The sequence below is a fragment of the Condylura cristata genome, unplaced genomic scaffold (genome assembly GCF_000260355.1).
Source record: "Condylura cristata isolate star-nosed mole 26May11 unplaced genomic scaffold, ConCri1.0 scaffold00011, whole genome shotgun sequence".
Lineage (NCBI taxonomy): Eukaryota > Metazoa > Chordata > Mammalia > Eulipotyphla > Talpidae > Condylura > Condylura cristata.
Window position 1 is genome coordinate 3,239,542 of NW_004567112.1, and position 20,056 is coordinate 3,259,597.

Genomic DNA, 20,056 nt, shown 5'->3' on the forward strand with positions numbered 1-20,056 from the left:
GGGTGAAGCTGGTGACTGCCCCACTTGAGAGCCCCGCAGGTTTCCTGACGCCCCTTGAGCTCCTCCGCCGGCTCTTCTGGACCTGCTAAGCGTCCTGGCTCCCCCGGCTGGAGATGACAGTTGTGCCGTCGTCACTGGGCCACCAGGAGGCTTTATGGGAACACCACCCCACACCCCGGGGCGCCAGGCCGAGCCCTCCCGTGCACACTAGCTGAGGGACCTCGTCGTGGTCACGGGCTGCTCTGGGGCCCATCGGGGGTGCGGCCAGGTTTGGCAAGCAGGCCAGCTTCCCTCACGCCGCCTCAGCCTGGCCTCCCCCGTGTCTGCGGCGGGGTGGCTAGTGGCAGAGCGGGGCCCCAACACCCTCCAGGACCAGGCTGCCCAGGTGGGGCCGAGGCCCTCCGAGCACCAGGCCTGCGGCTCTCGCATTAAGTCCTGGCTCTGAGAAGCACCTCTGCCCGCCCCCCAGCGCGCCTCATGCTGCTGAGGGAGCGAGAGGCGGGCAGGTGCCTTTGCGGGGTGCCTGGCCAGCACCTGTTTGTCCACCAGATACTTCTGAAAACAGAAGCCTGTAGAGTCTCCGCAGGCCTCAGCTCTGCCCCTGGCTAAGCTGGAGACTGAACTGCGTGGACGATTAGGCAGGCCCAGTGAGGACCCTGCTCTCTCAAAGGTTCCCGTCCAGGGTCAACTTCCCTGTTTCCTCGAGGAGCCCCCCCGGGCCACCCGCAACGGCCCACACACGAATGTTGGCAAGCTCAGGCCTGCAGTCCTGCGGACCCGGCACCTCGAGAAGGGCCGAGGTTGCAGCTTAAAGCCCTCCCTGTGATCCTGTGGCATAAAGGTCAAGAGCCAGTGGCTCCATCCCAGAGGCTTCCGTCCTTCTAGAAAGGCAGCTGGAGCCCCAAATATATCCAGGGCCCCTCTCTTCCTCCCGGGCTCAGGACCCAAAGGGCAGGCAGAGCTGAGACATTGATGGTCAGATACCCTCCTAAGAAAATCACCAGCGACCCCGCTCGTCCTGCGCTGGGTTCAGCTCTCAAAATGCACAGCCGAGCCTGCGAGCGTCCAGCCAGGCCGGACGAAGCCTCCCTGAGCCAGCAGAGAGAGGAGGGCGCAGACACAGACGTGGCCTGTCTTCCAGCTTCTCCCAGAAAGAAAGGCACCGTGAGAAAGAAAAGTAATTTCACAAGCAGGAGGAAAGGGGTTTATTGCTCACGGTCACAGAGACTGAACCTTTAGGGGAGCAGCTGGTGTGGGGTGACTCATCAGCCCCCCACCCCACCCCAACCCTGCCAACCCTTCTCAGGGCCAACTGGCAGCAGGGAGTGAAATCCTCGGGGGCTGGGCGGCCGGGAGACACAGAAACCCTAAAGCCGGCCACTCGCTCGAGAGGACAGCCCCTTAGTGGGCTCGGGCTAAGGGCCCCTCCGAGAAGCAGCAGAAGCGAAAGGCGAGGAGCACCGCTGGCTGAGCCTAGAAACGCCCGTCACCAAGGTGTGCGGTGTGAGGGAGCGGGGCCTCCCCTCCCCAGGCTTTCTGCTCGGCTTCCTAAAGGCGCTGTCCAGCCCAGGGGGCACCTGACTGGGCTGCCAACCTCCAGCCTTGTGCCAGCTGAAGCCAAGCACTGAGGCCAGGCCCTGCCCACGTGTGAGCTGTGGCTTCCCAGCGCTACCTGAGAATGCCGGGCATTGCACCTGAGATTACCGGATGAGGCAGGTAAACGCCGGGGGCGGGGCGGGGCGGGGGGAGCTTTGGAGACGGTAGCCACAGACACGGACGTGCATCTCAGGGGCTACGAGGCATTGGAGGGCGCTGTGATGCTCCCCGCCCCAGGGTCGTCGCCCAGAGCCCTAGGGAGACCGGCCACAGGAGGGTTGAGTCTACGCCGCGTCACACAACTGGTTTATTGGCATTTTTGCAGTAATACAGACTGAGTGAAATTATGAAATGCATCTTTTCAAGATACACAGCGTGGCGGGGGGCAGACCACCGGGCTTCGCCAAAGAGGAGGCAAAGGGTTGTTTCTGGGAGTGCCTCGTGCTGCCAATGAGCAGGGCAGGAACGGGGCCTGCGGGTGCTTCACCCGCCTGGCGCTGCTGCCACCGTGCCTGCTACCTGCATGTCCACCCCCTTGGGTCTCCGCTCCCCTCTCGCCCGGTTTGAGCGCGGCGCCAGGCCCAGATTTCATGCCTAGGTCTTCTCGGCGCCGGGCTAACTTCCAGCCTCTACTACTTTGGGGGTTGGAAGAAAAAGGGGGTAACAGCTGCTTGTCGCCAGGAAAGCACCGCCAAAGAGGGTCTGCTGCTCAGGCCTGAGCGGCGAGAGCAAGACGGCGTCAGCCCACGAGGCCGGCGGGCGGCGCCCGCTCCAGGGCGGAGGCCTGCAGCCGCCCTTGCTGGCTTCCTCGCTGCTGACATTCCCGCCACGGCTGACGTCAAGCCACCAGCGTGCTGTCCCTGGACGCTGGCTTCTCCACGCAGGTGTGAGCCCCACCTGCCCCGGGGAGGTGGGAGCCCTGAGCAGCTACCTCTGGCTCTGTCTGGTTTCCAGGGAAACCCCGAAGCTGCGCCGGCCGGCCTGGCCGGCCACTGGTCTTCTAGCAAGAGCGGCTTTCACACGCGACGCTCATGTCCTCCTTCCCACCCCGGCGGCTTGGCAGCGGGGCCTGCAGGCTCTGCCAGGTGTCCCGTGGGCTGTGTCCACCCCTCCGCACCCCCAAAATTCGGAAGCGTGGAGCTGGGAGGGGACGTGTCGCTCTCCCCTTAGAGGGTTAGAAGAACCTGTTCTTAGAGTGATGCACTTTGAAAGGGCAAACAGAGACGGGGAGGGGAGGAAGCTGGGCCACGCACCTCGGCTTTTATTAAATCACGGCAAGGACGGTGGGGGGGCAGGCGTAGAGAGGACTGTCCAGCGTCCGGTAAAATGTCACTCTCCCTCTGCACAGGGCGCTTTCTCATCTCTCGGACAGCCTCCACGCGAGGCTAGGGAGCACCCCCGCACCCTGAAATCAAGGCCACCCCTTGCACAGCGCGGTTCTCGCCCGAGGAGGTGCCGGAAGAGATGTGCGTGTGAAGGCAGAACACCCCCTGCCAGTTCGGGTCACAGGTGGGGGGCAGGAGCCTCCTCCTCTCCTGGGCTCCGGCCCGATGCTGTGCAAACCAGAGGGGCCTTCAAGGTCAGACTCCCACGAGTGCTCGTCCCCTCGCACGTGTCCTGGCCTGTCCGCACGGCTTCCGCGCCAACCTGTCCGCACACGCGTCGCTTTGGGAGGGCGCTACAGGGCCGGAGCAGAATCCAGCAGACCCACGTCTAAGACGAGAGTCGGCGACTGTGGCGTTGTCGGGCACTGTGCCGAGGCGCCGGCCCGGGGCCCAGCCACGTGTCCCCTGGTGCAGCCCAACGTCCGGGCTCCTGCAGCCCCGCGACCACGTGGAGCAGACGAGCCGCGTGGAGCAGACGAGCCGCGTGGAGCAGACGAGCCGCGTGGAGCAGACGAGCCGCGTGGAGCAGTTCACCAGCTACCTGTGAGCGGGCCACACGCCCCCGCAGCCTCCCCGGCGGCTGGGTGTCGTCCACGGGAGAAGAGACGGCGCTGTCTTCGGCATGGAGCCAAAGTCCAGTGGGGAGCAGCCTGGGGGCCCCCGTGCTCCCCAACTTGCCACCAGCACTGCATCCCTGACCGAGACAGTGCTGAGTGTGGTCCCCCGAGCCTCTGGGGCGGGGAAGAGCTCTTGGAGCGTCTCAGGAGAAGAAGCCAGAGAGTGCGCCCCCACCCCGTGGGTCACGGGACAGCCCAGCATCTGCCCGCAGGGGCCAGGAGGCAGGCTTCACCGGTCACCAGCTGGGGACCCCACCGCTGGGCGTGTCAGGGGGGTGGCCCGCCCGGGAGCCCCCCGCCCTCCCCTCTTCTCACCAGCTGCCGCTCTCCAAACCCTCCTGCAGGAGCGGGGCTTCACTCAGACACCGGCAGGATGTTCTGGCTGTGGGGGTCCCCCGCGAGGCCCGAGGAGCGGAGGGAGCGCCGGTGCAGGATCCGGTTCAGAATCTCTTTGCAGCTCTGGCGGTACTGGTGTCGCAGCAGGGAGTACACGAAGGGGTCGGAGGCCGCCTTGCTGTAGGCCAAGCACTTGGACAGCACCCCCCAGTGGGCGCCGATGGGCACGGAGGACAGCTCCACCAGCCTGCGGGGAGAGGGGCGGTGGTGACCGGAGCTCGGCCGCCCCCACCCCGCCCCTGCCGGCCACGCCTATTTCCCCAGAGGCCTCTGGAACCACGACAACCGCCACCACCCACAGCCGCAGCAATGCCGCAGCGCACATTCACCAGCGACCTGCGTCCTGGGTGCTGTGCTACGGCCTGGGCCTGTGGGGTTTCCGGCGCTCCCCCGGACGACAGGTCCCTATCTCCATCTTACCTGTCAGGAAAGAGACGAGCGCAGGCGTTGAAGAATCCACCCACAGTCCCTGGGCCAACATCCTAAGGCCGGATTTGAACCCAGGTCTGCCTGGCTCTGGAGCTCACTGTGTCTGAGAAGGGGGCTCGCGGCTGGTGGTATCCCGGCCCCAGGGTCCCCTCTGCCGCTGACCTGTGCACGGCCCAGGCCAAGGCGTCACCTGGCCAGGGGCCCGCACCGCTTACAGGAGAAACGAGGTGTTGAGCGGGTGTGAGCGTGTCTGGCCTGTGCTGAAGCCCTGGCTCCGCGCTCTCAGGAGGTGGCCTGCACCGAGGGCTGGCCGAGCCCTGCGAGTCTGCGTTCTGCAGACTCACTGCATGACTTCCACCTGGAAGTCTGCAGCCGAGGAGGGCTTTCTCCCGGAGCGGGCCCGGGACCTGGGCAGTAGCCGGAGGCAGGCACCCTCAAAGTGACCTTCCCTGTCTGGGCGGCTTGAGGGGAGATGCTGCCCTCGGGTCAGAGGCGCACGACTCTCGGGGGGGCTCAGCTCCGCTCAGGGCGCCAAGGCCAAGCCGAGGCAGCCGCAGCCCACGCTGTGTGGCCGCATCCGCCCGGGGCCGCGTACTCCGCTCGGTCCAGGGCGCCCAGCACCTGGCCACATCTGGCAGCACTGAGAGTCTGAAGGACACTCAGAGCCGGGAACGAGCTTAGGGATCTTCAGTCACTCTCGTCTGCTGTCCAATAAGGAAACCGGGCCCAGAGAGGGCAGAGCTCGCGGCATCACACAGCAAGTCGGCAGGGAGACAGTCCGCTCCCCCGCGCCCTGGCTGGGCACTGGCACCTGTGTTCTCCCTGCAGGGGAGGCAGCGTGGCCCTGAGGGGGCAGGAGAGGGCCCCGGTGCAGCAAGGACCGGCCTCCCCCCGACACCGGGAGGCACCTCCCGGCACGCGTGTGTCCCCAAGGCCTCCTGGGGCTGAGGTGGGTGAGCACAAGCACAGGGAGAAAAGGAGGGGCTGGGGGGGCCCCCACCGCAGGCCCCTCTTCCCATCATGAATCCTGCTGGGGCCCCGGACATGCCCACTGCCAGCACCTGGGTCCACCCCCTGCCCGTGCCTACCCTCGGGCCTGTGAACACGCAGAGGGGCAGCTCCGGGGAAGTGTGCGATGAGTTCAAGAGGACAATCCCGCCCCCCGGCTTCAGCGTCACACTAATAGAGCAGTGAAGGGCTGGATGCCGGGCACTGCTGTGCGTGAAGCCGACACGCTTTCCGGAAAGTCCGGTCTCTGCGTATCGCCTCTCAGTCGGCCTCAGCACGAGGACTTCCCCGCGGACTCCTCGACGGAGCCAGATCGCGCCAAACCATTAAGCGAGGTCAACATGACTGCGTGGCAGCTTCTGTAGCTTCACGAAATAAAATTTCTCCACTTGGATAATTAAGAGGCTACGTCTGTCGCACTCGCGTCCTGGGGATGCCGTGGGGAGTCTGAACTCGCCGTGGGAGCCGCAGGCCGCCTCTGCCCCTGCCCTGCCGTGCAGCTTGCTACTCCCTCTTTACATTGGGGCTCTGGGGGGCTGCTCCACAGGCCCCGCGGCGCCACCCAGTGGGGCCCGGGCCAGCGGGGGCCCTGCCCGGGCCCCCAGGCCTCTGTCACTTGCCCTTGCCCATGGGCACTCGGGCTGCCGCTCTGCGAAGGGCCTCGGGACAGCCGCCTTGGGGCACCTGCCTGGACACTGCGTAGAAGGCCGCCGGGCCGGGCAGAGGCTGGACGCCCCCTGCATGCTCAGGTGCAGCTGGCTGAGCCCTGCCCGCGTTTCCCGGGCACACAGGCCCTCCGCCCTCCTGCGTCCGAGCCCGGGCAGTGCCAGTTCCCACACGCTGGCGGGCACGCAGAGGGGCCAGGATTCCCAGAGTGCACAGCTGCTGCCTTGTGCTTCCAGACCCGGGCAGTGCTTGGATGGCCGAGCCCCGGTCCAGGGTGCCCTGAGAGGGCCCATTCCCCTTGCCCTGCCAGGTCTAGCTCTGCTCCCCCGGGCCCGCCAGCCTGCGTGGGGTACCGGGTGACCAGCCCGGGCAGCCTTACCCGGCTCTCCTGTCCTGCGCCCGACCAGCGCTGACCCGGAGCCGGCCCTGAGGGCTTGTGTGGGCGAGCGGGACTCTAGTTCCTTTTGCCAGGGCCCTATTGTGGCTGCACTGCACCCCAGGGTCATAGGCTGAAGCCCCTGCTCCCTGCCTCGGAGCGGGACGACGGGAACAGGGCCTTTGCGGAGCGAGAGCCGGAGCGCAGCTGCCGCTGCTGATGCGGGAGGGAAGCTCGGAGCAGAAGCCGCAGCAGCCGGGCGTGCAGACCGCGGCGGCCGAGGCAGGAAGCCGGCTACCCCATCTCCGCTGGCCTGGTCCCACCTCTGCACCCCTGCTTGTGTGGGGAGCCCCCGGGGGGCCCTTCCTTGCCGGCAGCAGGGAGCCCGCTGAGCTGGGCCCCGGCCGGCCCCGCGCAGCACAGCAGAGGCTGGAGGAGGCCTGCAGCCTGCCCCTTGCAGTGCCCGCCCTCCGCGCCCTCGGCCCTGCCCAACTCCAGCAGCACGCACTCCTGGGCCCTGCGGGGAGGAAGCAGTCCGTGCCCGGAACTCCGAGGCACTCTCTGAACCCCTGCAGGGAACAGTCTCACCCTAGGAAAGTCTGGTGTGGACACAGCCGGGCACAGCAGACATTACACCCGTGTCTCCTGGGGCCGCGGGGGCTCGGGCCTGACCACCGCCTCACACACAGCCCGGAGGCCCACTCTGCTCTGTTGTGCAGGCGCCGCTGAAGCGGCGTCCCCAGGCCGCGCGGCCTAGAGGCAGGAGAAGCAGGATTTGAAGCCTGGGCTGGGGCCTTCCCGGGGCGGGACTCGGCACCCAGGTCAAGCCGGGACCCGCCAGGCTCTGAAGTCCACGCGGGGCCTTCTCTTACCAACTTCTGTGCCAGCTACAGCTCGCTCCTCCCTCTCTCCCCCTCCCCGTCTCCCGTCTGTCTCACACACACAGCACATCGAATATGCCTCGGCCACAGAACATTCCTCGGGAAGCCTGCCTGGCGCGTCCCAAGACTTCTGGAACACGCAGTCTCTGCACTTGAAAACCTCGAATACTACGTGAGCTGACTCTTTAGGTTTCCGTGAACGGCAGACTGGACAGGCTCTGTATTCCTGGAACAGTAACACGGCCTGCCGCCTCCATGCTCCATGACTTCAAAGTCACCAGATGCCGCTGCCAGGTCCCCAGATGCCGCAAAGCCTCGCTCGGTGCGCCAGGACAAGCGCAGCTACTTGTAAGCCGCGGTGGAGAGGAGAGCCTCACACAGGCTTGCAGACGTGTGAATTTTAATTCAGGAAATGCTTAATGAGCGCTTTTGGAGGCGAATCTGTGGCTGATCTTATCAGACCCCGCTCTGACTCACGCTGGAACACGCCAGATGTGCCCCAGGGCTTGGGGTGTGTGAACAGAAGGCAGCAACTTCTAGGAAATGTGGAGGGGGGGCTTCAAACGCACCTCCCGCCGCCGCCAGGGACGCCCCGGCGCGCAGGTGAAGCCCTGCTTGATGATGCCTTTGGCGGGGCTGTCTCTCCCGGAGGGACGCGTTCAGAGCCAGAGCTGGGCCACCCCGGGCCCCCCTGCTCTCACGGCTGACCCCCACGCCGCCTGCCACACCTGGAGAGCAGGACCCCTCCCTGCTGCGGGCATCTGGACGCCAGCCTGGGCTGAAGCTAAGGGGCTTGCTCACGAGCAGCTGACCACACACGGCCGGCCGAGACTTCGCAATGCCAGGCTGCCCGCCCTGCTGTGGAGGGGTGGCGGGGCCCGAGGTCGAATCCTCAGAACAAGCCTGACGCCAGCCTCCGGCCTGACTGCACCTCTGGGGACTAAGGAGCCCAGCACCTACCTGGCAGGGAGCCGAGTGGGTCTCCACCAGCCTCCCCAGGGGCCCAAGAGGGCCAGGGTAGGTGGAAAGCTCCTGTGCTCTCCCACAAGAGAAGCCCCTTCGGGGAGGTTTGAGCGGCTCCTGTCCCCGGAATGAGGCTTCGCTCTCTGAGAAGGTTGCCTGGGCCGGGGGGTGGGGGCAGCGGGGACCCCGGCAGCCAGCAGGAGCTGTCAGCCGCGCCTGCGGAGCCTGGCTCTTTCCCACTTTGCTGAAGCTGCGGCTCCCCGCGTTCCCAGGGGCCCTGAGGCTCCCCCACACTCCTGACGCCTCCGCTGCCGAGGCTCAGATGGGGGGAGCTGCGGGCGGGCTGCCTGCTAGATGCAGGATGGGGGTGGGATGTTGGCGTCTGCTCTGACAGCTCAATGAGAGGTTTAAGTGACACTCAGGCAACTCGGGCTCAATCATCCTGGAAGCTGTCACCTCCGCGCTGGGTGGGCTGCGGCACTGAGTGAGGCCCCACATCCTCCGGGAGCAGGAGGCTTCCTGCTCTCAGCTGTTGTGGGGGCGGCGCACAGTGTGCCCTGGGCACCCTGGGGCTGCGAGCCAGGCGGACCGGGCTGGGGGTGGGGGGCGGGACCCTGGCCCTGCCTCAGTTTCCTCATCCTGAAGGCGAGGCTATTGCCCAGGGGCAGGTGTCAGGCACAGAGCGGGGCTTAGAGGTTTGGGGGAAAAAAAGGGGCTCCTGAACAAAACGGACTCCACAAGATCAGCCCGGCCCCAGGGGCTTGGCCTTCCTCTTCTACAGGGGCAGGAAGGAGGCGGGAGGCAGAGAGCTGCCTCGGCAGAGCCCCCCGCCACCCAGAGGCCGTGAAGGCGCTCAGCTGCCCGCCCTGTGCCTGAGCAGCGGGCTGACACTGCGTCAGCCCTACAGCTGAGCCTCAGTTTCCCCAGCTGCAAGGGCAGCTCACGCAGTTGCCTGGCAGACCTCTCGGGGGCGCTGTAGGGCCAGAGGCCAACTGAGCAAGTTAAAGTGTCCTGGAGGGAGGCCACGTCCCTTTAACTCTACACTTACTTTTATATTTTATTCTATCTTTTATTTCATCTGCTATAACCAAGATAGCACTGTTTCACGACAGAGCTGGCAAAATTATTCATTATAATTAGCAACCTTTAATAACGGTACATGTTTGGTCCTGCTAAGCCTTGCCCATCCACTGGACATGTCGACCCTGTAGCACAGCTCCATGCGGACAGGTGAGGTTTAAGCACCCCAAAGCTACTGGGGCTGGGGGTCCGCACGGGGCTCTGGGCTTCCTGGGGTCCACCTGCTCAGACTGTCCCCTGCTCAGCCACACCTCTTCACAGGCTGAACCACAACGCTCCAGGGGGAGCTCGCTCCTCTTGGTACCCCACAGCCTGTCTGTGCGGGCTCCCGTGGCCTGCTGCCCCCTCCGGATCAGAGGGCAGGGACTGCCAGGCCCCGGGAGGTCCTGCACAGCTCGCCAGCACGTCCTGCTGTGTTGCCTCTGTGCTGTGCGTGGAGAAGGCGCTGGACAGACCGGCACTGAAGCGGGGGTGTGCACACATTCCACGAGGCTCACTCAGGACGGCGCCTTCTGCCCCTGAGAAAGCCGGGCAGGAGCTGGCCGGTGTCGGCCCCCTGGAGCTGTACTCTGAACCTAAGGCCTTTCCTGGGTGCAGCGCTTTCTGCTCGCTAAGTTGCCATTTGTCCCCATAAATGCTGAAGGTTTTTAAAAACTCAAAATGCATCAACTCCATTTGGAGGGAACATAATTGAGTCATGAATCTACCACCAATTTTACGGAAACCTTATTTTCCAGGTACCATGAGTGGGGACCAAGCAAGCCTCAGGAAAAAGGGAAAATTTTGCTGGGAAATGAGATGAAGCCAGAGGAAACTCCAATAGCTTAAAGTTGGAGCCTCGTTACCTATTCTCTGAGGATTCCAGTGCTCACTTGCCAAGGCCCCATTTCTGTGGCTCTGAGGGGGAGGCGTGGCCGTGCCCTCCGCCCCAGAGTGACTGACCACAGCCGTCCCCTGCGCCCTGTGTGCTGGAGACTAAGACCCTTCGGCTCACACAGCCCCGGCAGGCAGGCGCTGCTCACTTCCAGCGGCCGTGGACCAGCGGGGGGCCCACCAGGGTGAAGCCACAGGCCCCAGGTCACACAGCAGGAGGAGCAGAGCTTGTTTGACCCCAAGAGGGGACACACCACCGCCCCTGCTGGTAGCTGCTCTGCTGTGCACCCTCAGACAGCAGCGGGGGGGTCCCTCCTCTCTCCAGGTACCTGGGTTTCGTGTCCCGTGGAAATGCTGACCTGGGTGCACACGGGCTGCCTGTGTGTCTGGATATGGTGCAGGGGCTGACCAGGCCAGGAGATGACGCAGTTCCTAGGGGGCATTTAGCAACGTCTGGAGACGTTCAGATGTCCGAACTAGGGGTCGGGAGGTGCTACTGTGGGTACTGGATCTGCTGCAACTCACAGGGAGAAGGCGGTCTAGTGGAAAGTTCTAGAAGGCAGACTTGACGGTTGTGCTCTGCTCTGGTCTGCCCCTCAGAGGCCAGCAGACAGCCCCAGTCCTACGTTTAAAGCAGACCCACTGGATGTCTCCGGAGGAAGTGGGGTGCCACAGAAAAGACAGAAAGGTGGTCCTGTCGGAACCTCTAGAGAAGACAAGAGGGAGTTGTGGGGAAGCTAAGCTTCAGCTCAGTGTAGAGATGGCCAGGGAGACTGGCTCTGGGGCTCCTCCCCGGGGAGCCTGCAGACCCCTCCAGGCGCAGTGGGGGGGGAGTCCCTGCCCGCTAAGGATGCTGGGGTGTGGAGTGATGGGCAGTGTTCTCCCCCCTTCTCTCTCCCTCTCTCTCTCTCTCACACACACACCCACACACACACACCCTGCACAGATCCTACTTTCCAGGCTCAACAGCTGTTCCTAAAAAGACGTCCAAGTCCCTTTTTATTATCTACTGCCAAACAGTTAAGGCCTTCTGGACAGACTTGGGGTATTTCCTTGTCCCTCCAGTCCACAGCACTGACCGAGAGGGATCTTTTTCTGGCTAAAATGTGGGTGGGATGCTATGGCTCGTGCAGGCTGGCTTTTGGAGGACCCAGCCCTGAGCCAGCGCGTGATCCGATGGATGGGAGGGTGTTGGGGTCCAGAGATACGGTCACCCCCACGCTGTCTGGTCTAGCAGTGGGAGTCCCCAGGGCCCCGGGCCGGTGTGCCCACCTGGAGGACACAGCACATGCCCCCTGCTCCCTGTGCAGATGGCCGTGGCCCTTGTAGCTCACCAGTGTCCAGGCGGGGGTGCCCTGCCCAGGGGGCTGGCCGCCACCAGCGTCAGGACACCCACTGCAGAGGGCTTTTGTGTCTTTTCTCCTCTTTCTTTTCTTTGGGGCCACTGAGGGGTGGGACCTGGGGTAAAGGGCTAAGTGATAGGATTAGCAATGGAAGCAGCCAGTTCTGAGTCTAACCCCACAGCCCACCAGGTTACAGAGAGAAAGCACAAGTCCCCCTTCTCACCATACACCAATTCCCCCCTGGCCACTGGGGCCTCCCTGGGGGCCAGGGGTTAAGTCCCAGCATGTCACCAGCCAGTGTGGCCTGAGTTCGATCCCTGGCCAGGGAGTGACCCACAGGGCGCAGCCCTCTCCTGCCTCCCCCTTCCCCTCTGGCCTGTACCCCCGCTCTTTCATGCATAAAGAAATTAAAATAAATCTTAAAAAAAAAAAAAGGCAAGCTGGCGCTGCCCCAAACCATGCGGGCCTGCCTCCAGCCTCGCCCGCCTGGGCCGCGGGCCGCTCACCTGGTGATCACGTACGGCGCGAAGCACACGAGGAAGGTGCCTATGAAGGTGCTGATCTTCTTGGTGGCACGCTGCCTCCGCCTCTTCTGCTCTTCCAGACAGCGCTCCCGCACGCTGGGGGGAGAGGGCGACACGGCCAGGTCACAGCAAGCGGCTGTCCCTGACCACGGGCAGCGACCCCAGTCTAGGAACTGGGCTGTGCAGCCAGAGTGCCCGGGGCAAGTCCCGGCGGCAGGTGTGGCCCTGGGCCTCGGGTCCCCGCCTACAGAATCGGTTGGAATAGAGGCGCGGGCAGGGGAGGTCTGGCTGGAGGATGAAACGCCGGACACGCACAGCTGCCGGCAGCACACGGAGCAGTCAGCACGGCCTGGAGCAGGCACGCGCGAGCCCATCAGTGGCTGCACTGACCCTCCAGCCCCGGGGTCTGCACGTTGTCCAGGTCTGATCACACAGCGCCTCCAGGGCGCATTTAACCTGCTGGGTGGGGGTTACCTGCCAGTAACTTTTCACCTGCCCTACTTTACGATGAAATCCACAAGCTAGTGGCACCGAATGACTTGCTCGGCTGCTAAGGGAGCCGGGTTGGACCCAGTCTACGGGGTTCAAAGCCGGCCAGTCTCCCCTGGGGTGGCTGATCTCTGTGGGTTGGGTGCAGTGCGGCATGGGGCCTGCTTTCCTCCACGCTCCAGCCTCCTGCCTCACCCACTGCGACCTCAGCCTATCTGGCCTACGGACGCCACCTTCTGAGGTCTCTGCAGAAGTCGCTTGATTCCTTCAGGGACCAGCTCGGTGAAGCCAAGCGGCGGCCAAGTCCCTGGGCTGTTGGTGGGGGCAGGGTGGGGCGCAGGTCTAGAAAAGGCTTGGGGCTGTGCTTGCCTCTCTCACCACACCCTGTTCCTGACCCCGCTGTGTTCTGGGGCTTTTCAGAACTGCCAGCTGCCAACTGAGGCAGCTTCTGGCCACCCATTTCCTGCCACCCTGGGGTCAGGTGTGAGTGTCCATGGTCATTTGGGCAAGGAGGGGTGTTGGCCAGAAGCTTTCCTCTGCTCCACAGAGGCCAGCGTGGCTGTGTTCCTGCTGTTCACTTTTAAAACAAACCGTGATTACGTGGCCTCCCTGGTGGCACGGGGGTTAAGTTTCAACACTTTGAAGCTGTCCACAGACCCTGCAGCACGAGTTCGATCCCCGGCCAGGGAGTGACCCACAGGGCACAGCAGACCCCTCCCGTCTCCCCGCTGCTCCCCTCAATAGTATGTTTCAGTCGGCCTGCCTGTTCTGCTCCCCACCACCCCCATACCTCTGGCCTACACCCCAGTGTGTGCATGCATAAAAAAATAAATCTATATAAACCATGATTTCAAAAATGAATGGGAAGGAAGATGGAGGACAGAGGTGCTCGGGAAGTGGCAAACCAGGCCTGGCCAAAGGTGCCCTGGCTCCAAAAATCAGCCGCTCGTTCAGTGAAGTCAGGCGTGGACACGCCTCATTAGCCGGACACGGCCTGTGCCAGGCCCCACCCTTGCGAGGCCCATCCCCACAGGAGTCACCGCCACACCCCAACAGCCCACGCGCGCAAGCCCCGAAAACCCAGCAAGGCAGCCAGGGGCCCCCGCCCCCCCGCCCCCCAGACAGGGAGAGACGCAGCGCCGCACGGGCACCAACACACCAACACGCCCAGGCACACACGCACAAGCGAGGACGACACCACAAACCAACACAGGAACCCCGGGTCCTCGCGACGTGACAAAACAAAAACCAAGACACGACGAAGAAGCCCAAAAGACTGAAACACTCAAACACCCACAACCCCAAAACCCAAAAACACACACACACACTGACCACGGCTCCTTGCCTGGCCCTGCTCCCCCGTTCATCTTTCTTGCTGACAGAACCAGAAACCCAGCAAAACCAGCTGAGCCGGAGATGGAGGAGAAGTGAGACAAGGCGAAGTCGCGGCCTCGTCATGCGGTGAGGAGACGCCCAGCGCCAGGACAGAGCCCCCAGGGCGGCTGGGGAGGGAGGCGAGGTGCGACGCAGGTCCCCGAGGCCCTGCCCACGACCTGGTGAGTAAGTGGGCTCCAGGGACGTGTCCACCCCAGTTCGGTCCTCACAGCTGTGTGTCCTTAGGGAAGTCACTCAGCCTCTCTGAGGCTGGCGCCCCGCCTACCCAAGGGGGTTTCAGAACGGCTGTCACTGAGCCGCTGCTGCTGCAGAGGCAGGGATGACGGAGCTACCAGGCCCTCAGGAGGGAGGCGCTTCCGCAGGCCCCCTCCCCCCAGGAGGAACCTGGGTCCCTGCAGAGAGGCCGCGGGGCCTGGAGCGACAGCCCTCTCCCCCGCCACCCAGGTGGTCTTTCCTCGAAGACGGGGGCTCGGCACGGAAGCCAAAGCCTGGGCACCTCAGAGGCCTTCACGGGATGAGCGGGCACTTCACGTCTCCAAACAGTAACATGGACACTGCTAGAACGCTCAAGGTCACTCCCCTTCTCTCTGAAAACCTACGGGGAATTAATTTCATTTGTTCCTGCAAAGCTTGTGCAGCAAGGAGCACTAAAGAGCAAGCACGCTGCAGACATTTCTCTGGGCGCTCGCAGGAGCTCGTCTCCCAGCCAGAAAACACCTACTACGCGGTTTAAATTAACGAGCAACCATGTACAACATCTCAGAAAAATTAAAACCCACTCGTTTTGTTAAAGCGAAGCGAATGTCTTAAAAACGACGATAGCAGACATCTGTTTTAAATTAGATTTCCTCGGCGGACTCACAGACCCGGCAGCTCAGACCGAGCGTCTCACCGGGCGTGAGGTCAGGAAGGCTCCCGCCGGCCTGGCGCTGAGCGCCACGCCAGAGCCGGACACCGGGCTCAAACCCAGGCTTCACCCCATTGCTGTGTGACCTCAGGCAGGTCACACAACCACTCTGTGCACCCGCTTGCTCACTTCCAACGCGAGGGCATAAGAAGACTGTGCCAGGGAGACGCGTGAACACCTGGGAGCCCCCGGCCAGGGCCTCTGCCAGCTCTCAGCATGGGCTCCCCGAACACCTGCGTGCTCCGGCGTTGCCCCAAACCACAGGGCTCCCGCCCTGCAAGAGTTCGCTTTCTGTCCTGTGCACCTGTTGGCAAGAGGGGAGTGGGGGCAGGGGGTGGCGCCAAGGACCGTGCAGGGCAAGTCTGAGCTTGAGTCTGGGTCCTCCTGGCTCCTCCACCAGGTGTGGGCTGCTTCCTGGTCTTGCAGGACCCTGGCATGTGGGTGTCTGGGGTGCCGTGGACCCGGGGCCTGGTCACGCCTCTGCCCTGGCTCAGGCTGGCTAGACCCTGTGCGCCCGCCATCCTCTGGGTCTGGTTTATGCCCGGGGAGACTGAGGCTCAGCGACGCAGAGAGTGGGGTGAGGGGCACTATGGCGTGGCCACTCGCGCTGTGAGCCGCGGGCTCCGTCCCCGCCCCCTGCACAGACAGTCATGGAGCCGCCTCCCCGCCCCCACTCCTGGGCTCAGCCTCTCTGGGTCTGGCCAGGCGGTGGCCGGAATGAGGAAGGCAGAGGCGCAGGGGCGGGTCCGGGGCCACCTCCCGCGGCCGTTGGCATCGGTCAGCAAGGAGAAGAGCAGCTCACCCGCCCGGGACGACGCCGTGGGCAGCACAGCCAGGTCACGCTCCTGTCACTTCCCCACCGTGGCTTTGCCCAGACGAGCCCCTGCGGTGTTACTTGGTTACGGCCGAGGCCCAGAGGTCAGTGCCACGCCCCAGGCCCCACGGGGTCAGGGCAGAGCCACAACTCCTGCCTCACTTCCGGGTCTCCCCACTCTATGAGCTCAGGGGTCTCTCCCAGCCCCGCGGCCTCCCAGAGAATCTCTGAGCGATGGCCGGCGGGGCCGAGCGACAGAAACAGTCTCCAGGTATTTCTGGGCCCCGCAGTGGAGGCTGCATCCTCGGTCTCCCCGGAAGAGCCCACAGTGCACAGGCCAGAGGTCAGAGTCCCCCCAAGGCAACCTGGCCACGTGGGGTGTGGAGTCTCCAGAGCTGTGACCCGGGGAGGGGCTTCCTGGGGACAAAGGAGGGGGCAACCCGCCACTGACACGTGGCGTGAGAGACGGTGCCCGGTGGGCTTTCGCGGGGCAGAGGGTGTGGAGAGTACTGGAAACCGCCGAGGAGCCCGTGACCCGGCAGCCTGGCCCCCGCGCGCCCGCCACAGCGGTCCGGGTCTCAGCAGACCGGTCAGCCTGGAGCCTGTTTGTTTTCCGACATTCGCAGGAACGAAACAAAATGCAAGGGAGCCCGTGGCCAGTGGTGAAGGCCTGAGGGTCAGGACACAGGCCTGGGGGCCCTGATCTGGGCCCTGGACATTGAGGGGCACACCTTCGCTTCCTAGAGTAAAAAGTGCATAGGGCTAGGAGGTAGCCACTCAGCACCCCTCCTGCAGTCTAGACCGTTCTGGGAGCCCTGAGCTGCTCAGGGCCAGGTGAGGGCCCCCGGGTCCATCCTGAGAGCAGACAGCGCCCCGGGCATGCAGGGCTGCGCTTCTGTGCATGTGCTGCAGCGTGCAGGGAGCCCTGGCGTGCGGGCAGCCTGGATGGTGGCGGCGGGGCCACGTGCCGGGGGCCCATTCACCGCAATGTGCCCGCTGGTTCAAGCAGCCTGGGCAGCCTAAATCTGAACCCCGCCAAGTGCATGCTTATCAAGGCAGGAGGGGCGGACACGTTTCACCTGCGCGTGTCAGCGAGCAAGCTGGGTTTGGAGCTGGCAGCTGTCCGCGGAGCTCCCGTTACCTGCACCTGCACACTGTCCTTGCCACAAATCTTCGGGCAGGACCGGCGTGAGCCATGGCTGGAGCCACGCTGGGGATCTGCCACATCGGGCAAGGTTACCCCCTTCCCCGAGCTGCCCAGGATCCTTATCTGTAAAGGGGCCCAGTGGGGTCCTCCCTGCAGGTCCTCTGGGCCACCTCGCTGACCCTCCAGGCCGGCGTGGGCACGTCTCTGGGCTGTGACCGCAGGATGAGGACGCCCCACGACATCCGCTCCGCTGACCGTGGCCGTGTGCGGGCGGTGGCCCTCTGCGTGACTGGGAGCCAGGCCACCCCGTCCGCAGCTGTGAGCTCCCCACAGCCGTCCACAGCCGGTGATCACGGCTCTGCCTCGAGTTGGCCTGGAGAGGGGGTGGGGGAACAGGACCCAGCAGCCGGGGGACCAGGAGGGGCGTGAGTTTTGGGCTGTCCACACACAGGGGCTTGAGGAAGCCCCAGAGGAAGGCAGGGGCAGGGCTGACTCTCGGGCTTCCTGACTCCTTAGCACGGGCCCTGCTCCTGGGGGCACTGGGCGCTCTGGGTGGACCAAGGCAGTGGGGGCTCCTGACACACGCCCTGGGCCAGCAGCGGCCTCTGGATGAGGAGCCACCAGCTGTGAGGGCGCCCACAGGCAGACGGCCCCTGGGCTCAGCCTGGCTCCTGCTGACTCGGACCGGCACCCCCGGCAGCCTGAATCTCCGCACAAACAGGCCCAGGAGACGGGGCTGATCTTCCCCGAGCCTTTGTGCCTAAGGCTTGGGCGCCCTTGGGGGAGCCCCCTGACAGGGCGCTGCAGCAACTGCGGGAGAAAGAACAGCCCAGACGCAGTCTGTGGGTCGGCTGTGAGGAGGCGGGCGCCCTCCGGTGCGGGGCAGCCACTGAGAAGGGCAGGCTGTGAACGCTCGGGACGGGGCTGGCACAGCACCCATGTGGCACCTGGCCAGCTCTAGGCCAGAGGGCAGGTCTGACCTGGCGCGGGCAACTCAGGCCAGGAGTCCTCTCCCTCGCCCCCGGGGCAACCCCCGCAGTCTGACACTGCTCTTCAGCCCCGCTGGCCCCACGGCTCTGGGGCACGGTCTCCCCAAGGCCCCCAAGACCTAGAAGAGGCCAAGTTCTCCCCTGAGGGCTCCACGGCAAGGCAGCTGCCTGGCCCCAGGACTCCCGGGGCATCTGTGGGCCTGGCCTGGAAGGGCTGGGAGGTGGCCAGGGGAAAGGTGGCCTGCAGCCTAAGGGGACTGAGGCGGCCACCGGCCTGCTCCACTGGAAGCTGCAGTGGAGCGGGACGGTGTGTCCAGGTCTAACCAAGAACTGGTCACTTCCCCGCCCCACTCCCCCTGCGGACAGTCACGCAGAGAGGGAGGCCGGCCTCCGAGTCCTACAGCCTCGCCTGCAGCCTCCCTGCGTCCCGCCCCACTGCCGGGGATGCACCTTCTGGGGAGGCCCCCTCGCCTCGGGGTGGGAAGGAGCAGGGCTGCGTCCTCAGATGACAGCGGGCCAGACCAGGGCACGCCCAGGCAGCCAGCTGGGTCCGCACAGCACCCCCGTGCCACCCTGGGGCGCGTACACACGGGCCCTGCACATGCAGTTTATGTGGGCAGTGGGGTCACCCGGCTGAAGCCCACCCCGTGCACGCCTGCGTGTGCACGCCCCCCAGGTCACACGCAGGTGCCGTACGCGAGTCCAGGAGGAGGCTCTGTGACTGGAAGCCTGGGTCCATGCAGCTGCAGCCCGGGGAGCTGGCACGCACGCTTGCACGCCCGTCTGTGCACACCCAGTGAGGTTCACGGACTTGTCTCTTCATTGCTCTCAGGCAGGACAAACTCAAATTGCTGAGACTGACACCCCGGGCTGTGCTGTCCCTGAGTGTGGGGGGTATTCACCCCCAGGGGCCACACTGGCTCCCTGTCTCCGCACTCCCCACATCCCTGCTCTCTGCTCACTTTCTGGGTCACTGGGATCCCGGCCACTGGCCCTTGATCAGGTAGCGGAGGGCGGCTTCCCCTGGGGCGGGGGGGCAGACCCAGAGACGCAGTCCCGCGTCCCTCCTTGCTCTCCTGCTCTGCAAGGACAGCCGAGGTGAGCACCTCCGCTAGGGGCCCCCCTTCCTCTGGGAACGCCTGTGACCACAGGTGTTCCGAGGCTCCCGCTCCCAGGGGCCACGCCAGGGTGGGTAGGCGCTCCTGGGAGCCCCCGGGTGGCTCTGCCTCGCAGGGCCTCCGGGCTCCGGGTCTGGAGCAGAGGACTCGGGCAAGGGAAGAGCAGGGGCTCCCGCTGGCAGGAAGAAGCTGGGGGAAGGGGCAGGGAGGACCCCACCCCAGGCCGGGAGGACCCCACCCCAGGCCGGGAGGACTGGGGGCAGCTCAGGCAGCAGAACACAGGGAGGCCAGAAGGCACTGCGGGACCCTAGGACCCCGCCTGGCTCCCGGGCGGGTGAAGACACCCTGGAAGCCTTCCCACATGTGTTAGCGTGAGGCTGCAAACAACAGGCTGGCAGACTTCTAGCACTGCTCCACAGCGCTTACGGTGCTTCAGCCACGGGTTTGTGTGGTGGCCTGGCCCTGCCCCAGCCGGGCACCTGGCCCTGCCCCAGCCGGGCACCTGGCCCCTCCACACACACACACACACACACACACACACACACTCACTCACACACACACCAGCTTTCCGAAGGGAAAGGGAGACTCAGCGGCCAGGGGCGCCCTGCCCCAGCCCCCCTCCCCCCCCCACCCGCTCACCTGGGGTGGATGTCCACCAGCAGCACGAGCGTCTGCATGGTGATCACGTCGATGCGCTTGCAGTGGAAGCGGGCCACCTGGAGCACCTTGAGGTAGGTGCAGCACAGCACGACGAGGGACAGCAGGAAGCTGAGCGCGTGGAAGGCGCCGGTGAAGACGGCGAAGCGCAGGTCCGGCCGCCGGCTGCACAGCGTGCAGGACGCGGACAGCTGGTGGAAGCCGAGCCAGGACAGGCCGAGCGCAGCCGCGGGGAAGGCGAGCGCGTGCAGCCACGTGTAGGCCACCATGAGCGCGGCGTCGCGGGGCCGCATCTTGGCGCGGTAGCTCAGCGGGAAGACCACGGCCACCCAGCGGTCGATGCTGAGCGCCGCCATGCTGAGCATGGCGTTGGTGGCCAGGAAGGTGTCGAGGAAGGCGGCCA

At 64.9% G+C, this 20,056-nt stretch overlaps 1 protein-coding gene across 1 annotated transcript; it reads right to left on the reverse strand.

Moving 5' to 3' along the window:
- Positions 1-1,828: 1,828 nt before the first annotated feature.
- Positions 1,829-20,054, reverse strand: GPR26 (G protein-coupled receptor 26; the record flags this gene model as incomplete). Its single annotated transcript, XM_004680964.2, has 3 exons — positions 1,829-4,181; positions 12,120-12,233; positions 19,636-20,054. Coding segments are annotated over 3 exons (762 nt in total), but the record flags the coding sequence as incomplete, so codon positions are not given.
- Between the last annotated feature and the right edge of the window lie 2 nt (positions 20,055-20,056).